Source organism: Panthera uncia, chromosome A2, assembly GCF_023721935.1.
Source record: "Panthera uncia isolate 11264 chromosome A2, Puncia_PCG_1.0, whole genome shotgun sequence".
NCBI classification, from domain to species: Eukaryota; Metazoa; Chordata; class Mammalia; order Carnivora; family Felidae; genus Panthera; species Panthera uncia.
In genome coordinates, this window is record NC_064816.1 from 95,207,828 (window position 1) to 95,226,989 (window position 19,162).

The 19,162-nt window shown below is 39.8% G+C and overlaps 1 protein-coding gene across 6 annotated transcripts in view; it reads right to left on the reverse strand.

The window, feature by feature from the left end:
* Window positions 1-19,162, reverse strand: part of SLC25A13 (solute carrier family 25 member 13) — a 189,770-nt gene that overhangs the window by 153,438 nt on the left and 17,170 nt on the right. For all 6 annotated transcript variants that reach the window (XM_049641497.1, XM_049641493.1, XM_049641492.1 and 3 more), the window contains exon 2: window positions 6,132-6,185. Coding sequence is in view for 2 of the 6 variants with exons in the window: in XM_049641493.1 (XP_049497450.1) it covers window positions 6,132-6,185 (54 nt within the window). In the remaining 4 variants the exon portion in view is untranslated. The remainder of the gene's footprint in view (window positions 1-6,131; window positions 6,186-19,162) is intronic.

The following is a 19,162-nucleotide window of genomic DNA, read 5'->3' on the forward strand; positions in this document are numbered from 1 at the left end:
TGGGAATATGTACTCTAACTGAACAGACAACCATAGAAACAGCAATTTCAATCACAAGTATGTCTAAAATAAACGTGTGTATATATACATATGTGGTGTTTATGTATATGTACATACACACATATGTATATACATATATAGAAAGAATAAAAACGTACTTTAGCATTTTAATGTCCACGGAAGCATTATTTTGGATAGCAAAAAGATGAAAAATAACTCAAATGTCAACCAATGGTAGGATATGTAAATGAACTACTGTAGGACAGTCACACAACGGCATATAATGCAGCAACGAAAATAAACAACCACACACAACAATGAGGATGAATCTGAACTAGAGCAAGAGCAAAAGAAATGAGACACCAGAAAACATGGTGTATGATTCCATTTACATAAAGTTGAAAGCCAAACAACTGGTTACCCTTAGGAGGGGTGCGTAGTGACTGGAAGGGGCATCAGATGGCTCCTGGGGTGCTGGTTCCATAGGTGTGCTCCCTTCGTGAATGTTAATGGAGCGGTACATTCATGATTTGTGCACTTGATTCATACCTCAATAGTTTTCATTAAAAAAAAAGAAAACCATTGAGATATTTTCTGCGTCATTTTTTGGAAGTGATAAATAATTTTGTAAATGTAAGAACATGTTAATCTGAACACAGAAAACAGTTTCCTTCAGTTTGCAAAACCAGCTCATCACCGAGGCTGGAGTAGTCTGCTTTGTGATTATAGTAAAAATATCAAAGGTTGTTCCTCCAAATTGATAGACCGATCATAATAAGAATATATTGACAAAGGTGCTCCACTGCTCCTGCAGCAGGGAACAGAGGGGCCCCTGTCAGGGGAGTGGACTTTGCAGCTTCCACGGATTCTTCTTTGGGAACAGATTTTACAAGTGACCTGAAGCCTCTCTTCCTTACAATTTTTTTTAAGTTTTAATATGATTAAACATACACAAGTTATATGCAAAAATGCAGGTTCAAGAGTATTGAACTAGCATTACTGCTAGCACAGGAGACAAGACAACTAAGCCTTCAATAACAGGAAGCCGCTAGATGAGCGAGAGTAAAGCCACTGTATGTGGAACGGCACACAACACTAAAAATACTGTAGAAATGCGATCAATGACAGGAAGAGGGTTTCCTAACGCGTCAGGTGAGGACGAAAACTGGATAAAACGGTATTTTTTCTCCTGTTAAGGAAAAAAAGATTTACATACATACACAGAGACAGAAATACAGAGAGATAGGTATATAAAATACACATTTATATATAAACATAGATTGTATCTATTGGGTGGAATCACAAGTTACTTTTCTTTACACACTTGTGCTTTTTCAATTTTTGTCAATGAATATAAAGGTTTTTACTTCAATAGTTTTCAAAAAAGAAGTTTTTCCAATTTTGTTAACACAAATTTTAAATACACATGTTTTGTTGACAAAGAATCATTATAAAAACCCGAGAGCAACCCACTATGTATTATTATTACAAACTGTAATATGGCCTATTCCCCTTGTCTAGTCCCTTTACCCAGTTTTCCCACCTCCCACATCTTACACTAGAGGCATTCAGCTACATCCACCTCTGTACTTGTAAACGCTAGGTATCACCCGCTTTGGTCTCCCTTGAGCTAATGGTTTCCTTCTCAATTTCCCCATTCTTAATTACTGGCACCTCTCTCACCCAGACGGTATATCCAATGGTCATATTTATCCCCTGTTCCCTCTCACTCATCACACAAGACCATTTTCATCAAGCAGTCCTTCAAAATGTCTTTACCTTGCCCACTCGCCATTTCCCCTGCCGCCACAACCCCAATCAAGTCTTTAGGGCCTCACACCAGGGTTGCACCCAACACTGCCAAACTCACGGGCCTGCAGTACCAACCACATCTCGAACCCATCCTGCCAGTGTCACTGGATGACTCGGAAAACCTCCGATGGCTTCCTATTGTTCAGCAGACAAGCCAAATTCCCAATTATCTTTCTAATTTTGTCACCCACACCCTGTAATGCTTGGCAGACTCCCTGGCACAAGGCTGAATTTAAATAAACATTTGAAGAAGGAGCAAGAATCCTTCAACCTGGAGAGGCTGTCTGCTCCCAAACCCATTTCCGGGCCTTCTGTCAAATGTGGCCCTCTCCCCTGGAACTCCCCACCTGCCCTCCTCCCTGCCTCTCCAGCCCCACTCATCCCGGGGCTCCCCAAGTTCCCTCTCCAAGGAGCCTCCTCTGACCACGCCCCACCACGGGGACCACTCTCTCCGTTTCCTGTGGCATTTTTAAACCACATACCTGTAGGCCAACCTACATTCTTTCTTACCTGCTGCATGCCTGTAAATCTGGCCTCTTGTATACAAGCTGATCTCCTTGAAGACATGGTCCCAGCTTATACTTATTTTGCACATCCTACACACTGCAAAGTTTCTGGGTGTTTTATTTAAACTGTAAGCACTCAGTACATCTGTCCAAATTAACACGAAGCAGCACCAGAAGTATTAGGCAGGCAAAAAAACACATGTCAACATTTAGGTTAGAAGCAAAACTGAGCACACCTAGACTTCAACTTCCACACCCAGACAAAATGTTACCACCCACTTATCACCAGAACAGGCTGCATAGTAAATGCCTCGGGCTAGGAGTGCCCTATACCAAGTCCCGTCCTACCGACCATCCCAGTGCACTGCCCAGGGGCCTGTGCTGCAGCCCACCCCTCCACCTGGCACTCTCACAGAACTTTGAGTGAAACCTTTGTTTCACACCTGCTGTTTCCTCTGCCCAGAACAGTCTTCCTCTGCCCCAAAACGCTCCACTACCTCCTCCATCTGATAAGTACCTACTCATTGTCTAGCCCAGCTGAGACACCACAACCTCTCTGTAACTTCAATGACCCTTGCTAGCAAGATGTAATTAGCCCCACATCAGCTTCCTACTAATTAAGGCCATATAATGCTTATCAACCATGTTATGGCCTTTTTCTACACTCACACACAGTGAAATAGTAAATGGCAGGGGCCATGAATTATGCATCTTTATATCCCCAACGCTTAACACTGTACTTAACACACAGTAAGCAACTCCCCTCCAAAAAAGAAAGAAGAAAGTGGCATTGATTTGAACCGTTCTTAAGGATAAAACAAAATAAGTCAGAATTGGGCCCAGTGCAGTCCTCCAGGACCCCGCTTTCCTTCTCTCTCCCAGATCCTCTGGCTCTCTCTGACCTCCGCAGTTGCCAACTCCCTGCTATTGGCACATCTGGTCCAGAGGTCTACTTCCCCCAAGCTACAGAAGCATCTTCTTTTTTTTTTTTTTTTTTTTTAATTTATTTATTATTGAGAGAGAGAGAGACACAGAGTGTGAGCAGGGGAGGGGTAGAGAGAGGGGGAGACCTAGAATCTGAAGTAGGCTCCAGGCTCTGAGCTGTCAGCACGGAGCCCGACACGGGGCTCGAACCTACAAACTGCGAGATCATGACCTGAGCCAAAGTCGGTCGCTTAACCAACTGAGCCACCCAGGCGCCCCTACAGAAGCACCTTCTAACTAGTTTAATACACAGAAGGTAGGGTATTTGTTAGGAAGAAAAGTCAGGAAAAAGTCACAGAGAGTCAGCAAAGTAGTTAGGTTTATAGAGTGCTTACTGCTGATCCATACATAACTAGAAAGACCAGCCACAGTGGAGACGTGCCTGGCACAGCCCCCACAAGCCCGATCCCTATTCTCCTCCCACCACAACACCATCTGTGCCAGATGGTAAACAAGAGATCCCCCGCATGCTGAGCCAAGGTGGATTTGTGTTGGTACTACACTGCCCAGGCCCTATGAGATCACCCGAACCTCTGCCAGATCCACAATCCTTTCCAGAAACTGCTGATCGCTGTTTTCTTCACAGACAGCCCCTGCCCCCCTTCCTGGCCCCATCGTCCCCTTGGACTCAAAGCCACACTCTCACTCAAAAGCTACGTTGTCTTAGCCACCCCAAGAGAAGACAGCACTTCCCTAGCTGGTCCCAAAGACTCCACCCCAGCCCTCAGACCCACATCCACAGAAATCTCACAGGTGACTCTCCAGAACTCTGCATGCAATTCCTACCCTCCTTTGGTCTCCCTGACCAATATTTGCCTCCACCATAGACCTGCCTGCTGTTGACATGGAGCAGCTGGAAAAGACACGTTGTTCCGAAGTAGGATCTTAAACTAACCTCGCCAGCTGCCATGTGGCCTCAAAAGGTAGACACAGCTTTTACCTGGAGCCTTTCCACCAAATCGTGCCAAAAGACCAGTAGGTATCCACGATGCGCCACCTATTAAGACACTCTGAGCTGTCCCCATTTCCTGTCAGAAGGGTGCCCACAACTATTGCTAAACCGAAGTAATAGAGTTCAAAGAATGATTATGACTTTGCCAGGTCAAGTTAACGAGCTTTATCCATTTTTCTAGGCTCTCTGGCAGCCTGCTCACGTGCTCTTCTCCGGCAAGAGGTCTTCCCGAATTACATCGTAAGAGTTTTATAATATAGACCTTAAATATACATACTAACAATGTCTATGGTTCCCTCATACACCCCTCATCCCAATTATGGTGGGCCCCGAATGCAGAGCAACAACTAGGCCAAGGTGAGAAACAAAGCATTTTTGTTTCCTGTCCTTTCATTCTCTAGAATCCTTTTCTACCTTAGAATCTCTACACAGTGTTGTCCTCTTGGGCTAAAACCAAATTTATAAACAACTCTACTTTCTTACACATAATCCAAACCTCCTCACAAATCTATCCCGTTTCCTCCCCCAAAAACTGCTCATATTTTTAACCATTTCTTTTTGAAGCCTCTCTCTCTCATGTTTGAATCATTTAATTTCAAGCATTTACTGAATCAGTATCTAATGCAAATCAGGTGCTGGGCACTTTCATCCAAGTTTTTTCACTGAATCTTTAAAAATTTTTGTAACTGGTTATGAAAATGCTCACACATGTACAATATAGAGAAAACAGGGTAAGAAACGTAATGATCCATCTACCAGTTTCAAAAACCATCACCACACCAACCACAGTTCACCAAAACTGGACGATTTAAAAGCAAATCTCGGACATCATAATCTCATCTGTAAATACTTCAGTGTGTATCTCTAAGAGAAAAAAACTCTTTGTAGCTCTCGCAATAAAAATACCATCATCCAGCCTAAAAATCAATCAGTAACAATTCCTTAACACCAGATAACCCTGTCAGTGTTCAAATTCTCTGATTTCTTGGTATTTTTTAATAGTAACACAATTTGATGAGGAAAGTGATGCTCACGGCATTGGTAACTTTCTGAGCCATATTATCTGGGACATGACAGACAGTCAAGTTTCTCATTTGAAGCCCTGGTCCTCTGTCTGTACAGCGCAGCTGGTTTTCCATCATGTTTAGAAAAAGCTCACATACATACTTTTAAAATGATCTTTATAAAAGTGTCCTTTTCTGAGTCCTTTAAATCCAGGTGAGTAACATTACATGTGGTTCACTGTTTGGGACCCGAGGTAGACTTTTAATTAGAGTATCATTCATTCACTGCCCAATGTCACAACCTAGGGGAAATGTAAGACACCAAGGAAATATGTGATATCTGTTGTGATCTAATATGTACTGTTACTCACACCGAGGGCTCCTCACCTGGCACTACAGTTGCAATTAAATGAGGGTAATGACAATGAGGGTGACAACAATGGGTTTCTACAAAGAGAGGCAAGGGTAGTTGTCTCCGGATAGATGAAGGATCATGGGAATTTTACAAAGAGCTTTAAACATCTTAGGAGAAAAAGCATGATCATCAAACCGCAAAGGTGAATCCTGGAAAGGTAAGTGAGTCGTGAGACTAAATGCCCCAGCAACTCCTTTCCAGTATCTGACACCATATGAGAGAAAAGGAATTAAAATGTAAACCATATTACCATCACAAACAATCACCTACTAGTTTCTGATGCATTTCAAAAAACACATATAATTGTAACAGATCTCTTTCCTACGTCTTATGTAAAGATACCTTTGGGGATTTTTTCAAAAAATATAACAATGAAATAAAGAGCTGTTTGAAAATAATCTTTAAAAATTTGAGAACACAAATCAAATAAGAAACAAAATAGATTCTTTTATACTGACCTTCAAAAATATTGTTCTAAGCTCAGCTGGATCTGCTCTCTTGGTTAAAACCACCTATAAATAAACATAAAAATGTTTATATTATTAGAACAAAGCTGAGACATCAAGCTAGCAGACTGAAAGAAAATAAACTCCAGGTTAGAAATTAGTGGATTTCGTTTTTGTAGTTAGAGCACCAAATTTCCCCAGTGCATAAACTGCTCCCTGGATTTTAAATTGGACTCCTTATGTGGCTTCTAGAATGATAACAGGCTGTGCAAGAAACCAGTAAAGCTCTTAATATGTGGTCTAATGAATATCATTTTTTCCAAAAAATAAGTAGAAAAAAAGAAAAGCTGAAACAGATTTGGAATCACCCGGCATTTTTAAACTACACACCAAAGTGACCCATACCCTTTCACAGAGGAATATTAAATATCAAAGTACAACTTGTTTGTTAACTATGCAAGAGAACATAGTTCTTAAGGAAGTTAGTGAGCAAGGCAAATCATATTAACAACCAAGGGAATTACTTCCCACGGTTCCACCAGGAATACGCATGAACGCCTATCTGGGCATGCCATGTGAGCTCTCCTCCTTTCCCCGACTTTTAATTTCAGAAGTCAAAAGTCTCCAAAGGTATGACTATTATTCTCCACATTCTCGAAATACAAGGGGCTACGGTTACCTTTCAAGAACAAAATTTGACAGATTAGCTCAGAATAGGTGTTGTGCTTAATTCCCCAGCCCACAAAGTCCAAAAACATTAGTGGGGAAAAAGCAAGACAAACTTGAATATGGCTACCCCAGGCTAACACAAAAGAGTCCTTATGTGGAACCAAACAGTGGGCTTATTCAGTGTCCCATCACCCAATCCTGCTGGCAAAAACCGTCATGAGACTGAATTCTCACCAAGCACAGCGTCACCCCATGATACAGCCAAGGAGGGGTTCTTGGAACCACCCTAATACCGGAGCCATGGCACTATCCACAGGGAGATTTATGCAAATTGTTCTAAATCCTTTCTGTGTGTTTGCAAAGGCTCTTCTGAGATCTTTGGACAATGTGTTCTCTGTCTCTAAATATGTAACTGCCTGAGCTTCTTGGCCTGCCACTGTCAGGAATAATTTTATTAACTAATCACTGGAATGGGAGAGGTAGTTTTTCTGAAACAAGTTGATTGGTCACCTTGTTTCCCAGAGCAAGACTGATAACTCCTTTAATTTCAGCTGAGTACTTGCAACCACCAATGCTACTTTTATCCATAAGATTTGGTAATCTTTGAAATTCTGAATTAGTGTTCTTTAATGTTCATTTAAGGAGGAAAAAACAGAATGCTAACCAACCTAAGAATAATGATAGTGCCAACCTAAAGGTTTCAGGAGAAGATTCCTTCCTTTCAGGTTTATATTCTGACAAAGGTAGAATAGGCCAAACACCACTGGAGAAGATGAGACAGCATAAAAACACCTCAACCCTCTTTTTTTTTTTTTTTAATTTTGTTTTTTAACATTTATTCATTTTTGAGACATACAGAGGGGCAGAGCATGAGCGGGGAAGGGGCAGAGAGAGAGGGAGACACTGAATCTGAAGCAGGCTCCAGGCTCTGAGCTGTCAGCACAGAGCCCGATGCAGGGCTCAAACTCATGAACTGCGAGATCATGACCTGAGCCGAAGTCAGACGCTCAACCGACTGAGCCACCCAGGCGCCCCTCAACCCTCTGAACAGCAGAGAAATACTCTCCAGTTCCACATTTCAAGACAGTCCATAAGTAATTTTTTAGAAGGCATATGGTGACCCTAGGTACTTAGCTGAGTTTCCTTTTAAAAGCAAAGGTAAGTTTCCACAAAGTGAACCATTCTTGCTCCATTTGAATACCACATCCTTTAAAATCTAATTAATTCACTATGCCATGCACTTCATAAAGTCTTCCCTGGGCAGAGTGAACTTCCCCTGCCCTAAATTCCCATAGCATTCTTCCATGACTAACCCCCACATGCACATTCAGTGTTCCCCACCAGGACTACACCTCTCTGAGAGAAAGAAACAAAGCTTTCACTCTGTAACTCTGCTAAGATCTAAGGCACAGGAGAACACCACCCATACGGGAAGAAAATAACAAAGATTAGAGCAGAGATAAATTAAATAGAAACTAAAAAGACAATAGAAAACATCAACGTCACTAATAGCTGTTTCTTTGTAAAGATAAACTGACAAACCTTTAGCTAAACTCACCAAGTAAAATGACAACTCAAACAAAATCAGAAACAAAAGAGAAGACAGCAAAAACTGACACCACAGAAATACAAAAGATCATAAAAGACTACTATGAACAATTATAGTAGTAAATGGGACATCCTAGAAGAAATGAATAAATTCAAGAAACATATTACATATTACATAAACACATTACAAACCTACCAAGACTGAATCATGATAAAATAGAAAAATCTAAAGAGATCAATACTAGTTAGGAGATTGAACCAGTAATTTAAAACTTCCAAAAAAGAAAAGTCCAGGACCAGCTAGCTTCACTAGTGAATTCTACCAACCATTAAAAGAAAAATTAATACCAATCTTTCTCCAACTCTTACAAAATATAGAAGAGGAAGCAACTCTTCCAAACTCATGGGCCCAGCATTACCCTGATACCAAAATCAAACAAGGATGCCACTAGAAAAGAAAATTACAGGCTAACATCCCTGATGAACACATATGCAAAAATCCTCGACAAATATTAACAAACCAAATTCAACAGTATATCAAAAAGACCACACACCATGATCAGGTAGAATCACTTCAGCGATGTAAGGACAATTCAACATCCGCAAATCAGCTGATATGATATACCACATTAACAGAATGAAGAATAAAAATCATATTTTCATCTCAATAGACAGAAGAAACACCTGACAAAGTTCAGAATCTATTTATAATAAAAATATCTCAATAAAGTAGGTATAGAAGGAATGTATCTCAACATAACAAAAGCCATATATGACAAGCCCACAGCTAACATCATACTCAACAATGAAAAGCTGAAAGCCTTTCCTCTGAGATCAGGAACAAGAGGAGAATGTCCACTCTTGCCATTTCTATTCAACATAGTTATTGAAAATCCTAGCCAGAGCAACTAGGCCAGAAAAAGAAATTAAAGGCATTCAAATTGTAAAGGAAGAACAAAACTGTCACTATTTGCAGATGACACGATATTATATACAGAAAACTCTAAAGTCCCCATCAAAAAACTATTAGCACTAAAAAACAAATTCAGTAAAGTTGCAGGATACAAAAATACACAATACACAAAATCTGCTGCATTTCTATACACTAATAACAAATTATTAGAAAAATAAAGAAAACAATTCCATTTACAATTGCATCAGAAGAATAAAATACCTAGGAACAAATTTAACTAAGGCGAGTAATCTTATATTAAAACCTACAAACCATTAATGAAAAACCAGAGGGGACACAAATAAATGGAAAGATATTCTGGACCCATGGATTGGAAGAATCAATTGTTAAAATGTCCACATTATCCAAAGCAATGTACAGATTTATTACAATTCCAATTGAAATTCCAATGGCATTTTTCTTTTTTTTTTTTTTTTTATTTTTTTTAATGTTTATTTATTTTTGAGACAGAGAGAGGCAGAGCATGAGCAGAGGAGGGGAGAGAGAGAGAGACGGAGACACAGAATCCGAAGCAGGCTCCGGGCTCTGAGCTGTCAGCGCAGAGCCCGACGCGGGGCTCGAGCTCGTAAAGCAATCTGGAGAAAAAAGAACAAAGCTGGAGGCATCATACTTCCTGATTTCAAACTGTATCACAAAGCTATAGTGAGTAAAACAGTGTGGTACTGGCATAAAAATAGATGCATCAGTGAAACAAAATAGCCCAGAAACAAACCCAGCCATATATGATCAATTAATTTATAACAAAGCAGCCAAAAAGAGATAATGAAGAAAGCATAGTCTCTTCAATAAATGGTTTTGGGAAAACTAGAAAACTGCATGTAAAAGAATGAAACTGGACCATTATCTTACATCATGTACAAAAATTAACTCAAAATGGATTAAAGACTTAATGAACCTAAGACCTGAAACCATAAAATCCCCAGAAGGAAACACAGGTGGTAAACTCTTTGACACAGGTCTTGGCAATGAGTTTTGTTTTGTTTTAATATGACACCAAAAGCAAAAGCAACAAAAGCAGAAATAAGTTGAGCGGGACTACATCAGACTAAAAAGCTTGTGCACAGCAAGGAAACCATCAACAGAATGAAAAAGCAACCTACTGAATGGGAGAGAGTATTTGCAAACACGTATTTGATAGAGGCTAATATCCAAAATATATAAACAACTACAACTAAATAACATAAAAACAAACAATCCAATTAAAAAATGGGTAGAAGATTTTCCCAGAGACCTTTTTCCAAAGAAGACATATAGATGGCCAACAGACACATGAAAAGATGCTCAACATCACTCATCATCAGGGAAATGCAAATCAAAACTACAATGAGATATTACCTTACACCTGTTAGGCTGGCTATTATCAAAAAGATAAGATATAACAAGTATTGGCAAGGATGTAGAGAAAAGGAAACCCCATACACTGCTGGTGAGAATGTAAACTGGTGCAGCCACTATGGAAAACAGTACAGAGTTCCTCAAAAAATTAAAAACGGAACTATTCCACTTTGGGGCATTTATCTGAAAAAAATGAAAACACTAACTTAAAAAGGTATTTGCACCCACAGGTTCATTGCACCATTATTTACAATAGCCAAGACACAAAAACAACCTAACTGTCCATCAATGGATGAAAGGATAAAGAAATTGTTAGACAGATATTAAAAAAATCCATATAGGGACCCAACAATTCTAAGTCATGTCATCTAATGTGTATAGAACATTTTATATTTTCAATATATGACCATTACCTCACTGGATCCTCACAGCAAAATCTGAGACCTGGAGAGGGCATAATATTGGCCCCACTTTACAGAAGAAGAAACTAAGACTCAGAGACAGTCAATTTTTTCCCCAAAAGTCAGATTTGTCACTAATTCATACTTGCATTTCTAAGTGTTGTCTGAGCTGGGATCAGATCCCAAATCTTCCATCCCCTACTGTATTGGTCTTTCCACTGGGCCACATTGCAGGAAGCTTCAAACAGACCATAACTTATGTTAACCATTAACAAAATACATGCCTAGAAATCAAGAATCTCCCAGTTTCTCCTAATACCACCAATTTATAGTGTCCATCCAGTGATTAAGAATATGGCTTTAGTGTCAGGCCACCTATGATTGGGGATCAAGTGTGACCTCTAAAGTCACTAGCTGTGTGACCTTGAGCTACATCCCTGATATCTTAGCCTCACTTTCTTCATCTGCAAAATGGAAGTCCTGGATGGTTGAAAGAGTGACAAGAGAAAATTACATAAAGTGCTTAGTACCAAAAAGGACACAGAGTTAAAGCACTAAACGTGTGGAATCTATTATTCATATTCTTATGGAAAGGTGTTTATATTCAACCATGCTTACTCTTTAAGTGATGGCTCATAACTTGAGAAGGAAAAAATTAAGGAAGGAGGGGAAAGGAACTCATGGATCTTCAAGAACACTCACCAAACCACTAAACATAGAGGTTTTCCTAACTCATCTCCTCTGCTAGCTTAGCCCCAACCAATGCTACTTCTTGAGACTAGATTCAAAGTTAGATACACCATGGAATTTCCCAGAGGCCCACTGAAATATGTATTAGGTCCTGCATACACTGTACTGAAGCACAAAGTAACTATGGCTCAATAGGTGATGGCTTCCGAAAAAAATTTTACCAGCTTCCTGGGTCTCCTCACCTCTGCACTAATCCCATCTATTTCCCCAGTGTTGTGGGGCTATTCAGAATTCCCAGTTCTACTTCTACCTCCCATCTTATCTTCTTGTTTTGGTATCATGGGCAGTCAAGGAAGAACTTACACAGCTTTATTCAACACCACACAAAGTTAGATAGAGCTAGAAGTACCAGTGTGCTGAAGGTGTACTGAGATGGAGCCTACCTGGTGGCAAAATCAATACCCAGAAAGTTCTAGGAGCTGGAAAAGGACAACTCTAGAAATGTAGTCTCCCTTTTTAAGCCAACTCAAAACAGCTGCCCAGCATGCACACTCTGCATCACTTTAACAAGCCTGTTGAAGATTCATGAAACTTGAGATTGTTTCCAGAAGGCTGAATTTCATTGTTAGGTATTTTTTTTCTTATACTAACAGCATGTAAATATTTACAGCTAGTGTTCTTATAATCTAATTACCTGATTTCATCATCATTCTTCTGAATTTGCATTTGTAAGAACAGATTTCACCATTAAACAAAAATTTTGTATCAAGCATTTTAAATAAAGGAACTAGTTTTCAAACATAGTTAGGAAAATAACCAAAGAGGTACAGGGTTCTTGGCAGATACTATGAAATATCACCATTTGCTACTTAAATCAATACAATAGAGAATTTTATATTGTAGCAGCTAACTTTCATAAATAGCCAAGCCTGGGGGGGGGGGGGGGGGGGGGGGGGGAAGGAGGGGGTTAAAACTGAAAAAAACTATGCATTGTATATTTTTTCCACAAAATGGGAAAGGTTTACCTTTACTGAACTTTAGTATGGAAATTTCAGATCAATTCTATGAATCAACATTCCATGGGGCAAAGTTTGAGGACCAGTGAATATGTAAAATTTTTGACAGGACAAACATTAGATATAATAGCTTACACAGGCTGTCAATAACACTTGCAAAACAGATACATGAATTAGGTGCATCCTAGATATAAAAAAAAAAAAATAACAATAACATAACTTTAAATGACTGGTTTTGAAAAGGCGGGAACAGGAAACATGGCAAGGAGGACCAGAAAGATACCTTACAGGACAAATAAATTCACTCTCATTTTAATATGAGTCCAAGCAGCCAAAAAAAGGAAAACACCAGGCAAGATTTTCCTACACGTAAGAATGTTTTTTTTTAAGTGGCTTTCTAATACTGAAATCAAGCCACAGTTGTAGGCTCATTAACAAATCGCAGTGGTACTGTGTGCCCCAAACAGTTTGCAAGGTCTGAGGGCAGCGGGGAAGAACATAAGAAAACCTACACAGAATAAGGGATACTAACTTGAAGAAGGAAATGTAAAGAAACAAAAAGCTTTCCTCTTCCAGTGAAAAGCTCTAGAGATTTAAGATCGTGACCTCCTCAAATGTCCACATCCCCAACTCCAGCAAAGAACAGAAATTAAGCAGATGCTCCAAAAATGTTGACTATGGAAGAAAGTCTTCCAGGCAAGTAGAAATCAAATCCAGTCAATGAAAATAGATACCTTCCTCTAGGCTGCTGGTGCTCAAAGTGTGGGCACCGGACCATCAGCCTCCAGTGGGACCATTTAGAAATGCAAATGATCACACCTTACCCCAGATCTACAAATCAGAAATTCTAAGGGTGGGGCCATCAATTCACAGTTTAACAAGTCCTCCTCATGACGCTGATGCTGTTAAAGCTTTAGGGGCGCCTGGGTGGCTCAGTCGGTTAAGCGTCCCACTTCACCTCTGGTCACGATCTCGTGGTTTCTGAGTTTGAACCCGTCGGGCTCTGTGCTGACAGCTCAGAGACTAGAGCCTGCTTCAGATTCTGTGTCCCCCTCTCTCTGCCCATCCCCCGCTCACACTCTGTGTGTATCTCTCTAAAATCAACAAACAATAAAAAAGAAATTTAAAAAAAACAACCACAGCTTTAGCTAATGTCCAATTCAGTTTGGTTAGGACTGCGGTTCTCAGTCCCAGCTGTACATTCAAGTCTCCTGAGGGACTTCTGGGTTTTATCAATGTCCAAGCCTATCGAATTAGACTGCAGAGGCTAATCCAAGCAGAATCTCTAAAATGGGTACCTTGAAAGCTCCATCACGAGGTGATAATGTGGGGCTCGGTTGAGAACTACCGAGCTAGGGCCCAAGATCTCAACTTCATCTTGCACAACCAGGCCTTCAGTCAGCCCTCCCAAACCTAAAAGGTCTGAAAGCCAAGGCAAGCACAGGTTTACCCGGAAAATTCTACTGTCATGAAGTAATTATTTACCTTAGATATGAAATAAAAACCAGAAGAGGCAGCTCATCAAAAGTGAGCTAGTCCCTGTGTAAGCACAGGAGTGCATGTAGTGACAAGCAGCAAAAGGAGGTGGAGGGAGAAACGTTCCTTTCTGGTCTTTTGAATCTGAGGAAGTAAGCGTCGTGGGTGGACCTGAATCCCAAGGGAAAGCAATACTAGGGTGTGGCCTAACAATTGAGAAACTGGGGCCAACTCTTCTTCCCCTCTATCTTCCTGAACTGAATCACCACACATCTTCATGTACTGTACAGACTGGAAAGGTGAAAACTACATTTCCCAGACTCCCTTGCAGCTACGTGGCCTAAGTGCTGTCAATCAGGTGAAGCTGGAGGAGACTGGGAAGCAAAATTTTGGAAAGCAAAGATTTGGAAGTTGGGGGCCATGCTTCTGCTGTTTCTGCCAGCAAGCACCATGGCTACAAGTGTCTGATTTCCCTGTGGCAACCTCCTTCCTACCCATGTCAGTGGCAGGATGTTTCTGGACACTCCCCTCTGGCAGGCCGCTTCATGACTGCTCCCTTGGTGGCCTGCTCTGCTGTGCCTGGGAGGCACTCTTGAAAGCTCAACCTGAAGTCTGTTTCTTCACCTTCCCAACAAATTCTGTAAGCCATTTAATACCCTGTAATAAATCTCCCTCTGCTTAAACCAGCTAGAGTGGATTCTGCTGTTCTCTGTAAGTGAACCTTGACTGATACAATCAGTAATTGCAAAGAAAGTTCGGAATTCCCCAAAACCACAGTTACCATTAACTTGAAAAGAAGAAAGAATGAGGTGTCTCATCAAAGTTAAGAAAAGTAATTTTTCATTGAATTCACTAAGTCCCTCATTCCTCACCCTACAGTTTCCCTAAGTTCTAATAAAGGAAGAGCAGTGATTATGAAAAAGTTACTGAAATATAAACAAGTATACAGGCAAGATGCCTTGTTAAGCATGCTTCAAACCACAACCTTTCTGTGTCATCAACCCTCAAAAGTTCATATCACTCAACAGGAGACTTATAAGGCAGCAGATACCACAAATGTTAACCCGCCAGGTAATTACACAAACGGGTCATTTCAGGGGTGCTGGAGATGTTTATCAGAAGGATTCAGTAGCCTGTGAAGTGTGTTGGATTTAACTCTGCACTGTTGTAGACAAATATTAAACAATGATAAAGCCATCATCATTACAATTCTGTATTAAGAAACAGAGTACAACTGTTAAGAAATGAATGGTGGTATTTTAGCTGTGTGCTGTTATGCTAAAATTACTTTCAACACACTAATTTTAGATTTTATTATTATTGTTATTCAGCTAAAGTTAGCATTCCAGTAAATGTTCCCAAGAGTCAAAAATTTGACTATGAGTCTTTTCTAAAATAGATCTATTTCTGTTTATATTTTCAACTCTTTCTGGAGACAGAGGTGTTTGCTCACCGTGACATAATCAAACATCACCAGGTTCAGGGTAAAGATTTGGGTTCCAGTGTATTGCTAACCTGGTGACCCTGGACAAGTCAGTTAACGTCTCCAAGTTAGTTTCCTCATCTATAAAATGGGTGAAGTGACAAATCTACTTATCTATTTCAGAAAGTTACCTGAAGGACCAATTAGAACCCAAGCCAAGAACCAGTGTCAGTGTAGGAAAAACCTGTCACTGTAAATGACAAACCACTGGAGGCTCAGTGTGGACAAGACAGAGATTTAAAAACTGTAAAGGGACACAGCCATAGGGCGTTCTCCATATTTGTGTCCTGAAACTCCATATTCACCTCCTGAAACTCAACCTGTTTCTGACAATGAATACAGGAGAAAACTCATTTTGCACTTCTAGGAGGAGGAGAGAAAACAGAACCATTCTGAAAGGCATCCAAGCATTCTGTTCTTTATAACAAAATCTATACTCAGGAGAAATTATTTACTAAGAGCCTAACCTGCTGGGGTATTATCAGAGCCTAGCTTACCGTTGGGAAGGTAAATACCCTATTCCAGGCACCTCTAGCCATTCTCTCCCACCTAAGAGGAGAGAAAAAAACAAAACAAAACAAACAAAAAAAAAAAACCCTGAGAAACACTTGTGAAGTACACTAGCCAGAACCACAGGCTCTCTAATAGGCAGAGACCTAATAACAGGCCTACAGAACACTTCCTCTGCCTTTACCGCTGCTGCCCTTCCCCCCATGCCACTACCAAAGGCCAATTTGCAGCACTTCCTTTTATCCAGTACATCACATCTGACTATCAAGAAAAAGTTACAAGCATAGCAAATGGCAAAACAAAACAAAACAAAACAAATCTGAGGAAACAATTTGAGGAAACAGAGCATCAAAACCAGCATCAAATATGGCAAGAATGTTGAAATTATCAAAATAGGAATATAAAACAACTATGATTAATATGCTAAAGGCTCTAATGGAGAAAGTAAACAGCATGCAAGGACAAGTCAGCAATGGAAGCAGAAAAGTGGAAATGCTAAGGAAGAACCAAAAGAAATGCCAGAGATCAAAAACACTGTAAGCGTAATAAAGAATGCTTTTGATGGACTTATTAGTAGATTGGACAGGACTGAAGGGAGAATCTCTGAGTTTGAGGACATCTCAATAGAAATCTCCAAAACTGAAAGCAAAGAGAAAAAGGAACTGGGGGGGAGGGGGGAACGGGGTGGACTGCAGGACAACTACAGAAAGTATAATATACATATAACAGGAAAACCAGAAGGAGAAGAAAGAAAGAAGGAATTACTTGAAATAATAATGATTGAGAACTTCCTCCAAACCAATGTCAGACACAAAACCACAAACCATGAAGACAGAAAACACCAAGCAAGATAATCAAAATTACTTTAAAACATCAATGGTCTAAAAGAACCAATTAATTAAAAGACAGAACTTGTAAGATGTATCAAAAAATAAGACCCAATTATATGCTATCTACAAAAAACACACTGTAAATATAAAAACTTACAGATTAAAAGTAAATGAATGGAGAAAGATATGCCACAAACATATTAATCAAAAGACAGCAGAAGTAACTATATTAACTTCTGCCGGAGCCCATTTTGAAGCAAGATAGTTATAAGGGATAAAGAGGGACATTACAGAAAGACAAAAGGGTCAATTTTCCAACAAGATTATTACCAATCTTTAATGGAATACAATAGATAGCCTAGGAATAGATCTACATAAACACAGGCAACTGATCTGACAACAGAGCAAAGACAGCCTCTTCAACAAATGGTGCTGAACATCTAAACATCCACATGCAAAAAAAAAAAAAAAAAAAAAAAAGACTCTAGATACAGACCTTACACCTTTCACAAAAACTAACTTAGAATGGATTACAGACCTAAATGTAAAACTCCTAGAAGATAACACAGGAGCAAACTTGGATGGCCTTGGGCTCCGCTCAGGCGTTTGTAGATGCAACACCAAAGGCATGGCCCATGAAAGAAAGAATTGAGTAGCTGGACTTCATCAAAATAGAAATGTCTGCTCTGCAAAATACAGTCAAGAAACTGAGAAGATAAACAAAAGACTGTGATAAAATATTTGCAATAGAACAGCCAATTAAGGACCTCTATCCAAAATACACAAAGAACTCTTAAGATTCAACAGTAAGAAAAAAAAAGAACCCAAAGAAAAAACGGGCCAAAGACCTTAACAAAAACCGTCAAGAAAGATGTACAGATAGCAAGTAAACATATAAAAAGATGTTCCACATTATCTGCCATCAGGGAAATACAAATTAAAACACGAAGATGTTAGAATGAACAAAATCCAGAACACGGACAACACCAAATGCTGGTGAGGATGTGCAGCCAAAGGAACTCTCATCGATTACCGACAGGAATGCAAAATGGTACAGCATTTGGAAGACAGATCAGCAGTTTCTTAAAAAATTGAAATATTCTTACCATACGACCCAGGAATCGAAAACTTACACATGAATGTTTAATAATTACAGCAGTCCCATTTCTAATTACTGAAAACTGAAAGCAACCAAGGTATACTTCGTGAATGGATAAACTGTGGCACATCCAGATATTGGAATATTATTCGGCACTAAAAAAAAATGAGCTATTAGGCCATGAAAAGACACGAAAGGGAACTTAAATGCATATTACTGAGTGAAAGAAGCCAATCTGATTAGGCTACATACTGTACGACTTCAACTATAAGATATTCTAAAAAAGGCAAAAAGTATGACAATAGTAACAAGATGAGTGGTTGCTAGAGGTTAGGGAGTAGGGAAGGAGAACAGTTAGAGCACAGAGGATTTTTAGAGCAGTGAAAATACTGTGTATGATACTACAATGATGGATACGTATCATTACACAATTTGTCCAAACCCATAGAACGTATACCGCCAAGAGTGAACCCTAATGTAAACCAGGGACTTTAATGATAATGATGTGTCAATGCAGGTTCATCAACTGTAATTCACGTACCACTCTGAAGAAAGCTAATGGGGGAGACTATGCATGTTCAGGCACAGGTGGTATATAAGAATTCTCTGAACCTTCCTTTTAACTTTGCTGTGAACCTAAAACTATTCAAAAATACTAAGTCTTAAAAAAAAAAAAAAAATCATGAGTGGCCAGGACAATGAAGATGAGCCTAGGTAGGCTGAGTCACTAGGCACCCACCTCTATAATCTCCCTTTCTTTTCAAAGAACCTTTGAAGCAGGTGGGAATTTCTTCTTTTATAGCTGAGAAAAATGCAGGTCAAACAGGTTGATATACCCTAAGCCCCATGCCTTTTCCACAGGGCCACAACCCAGGCAGTCAGGCTGCCTTAAACCAGAGTTTCTCAACCTTGGCCCTATTGACATTTTGGGTCAGATCATTCTTTGTTATAGGGGGCTATCAGGTGCACTGTAGGATGTTTAGCAACATCCCTTGCCATGACTCTTTAGATGC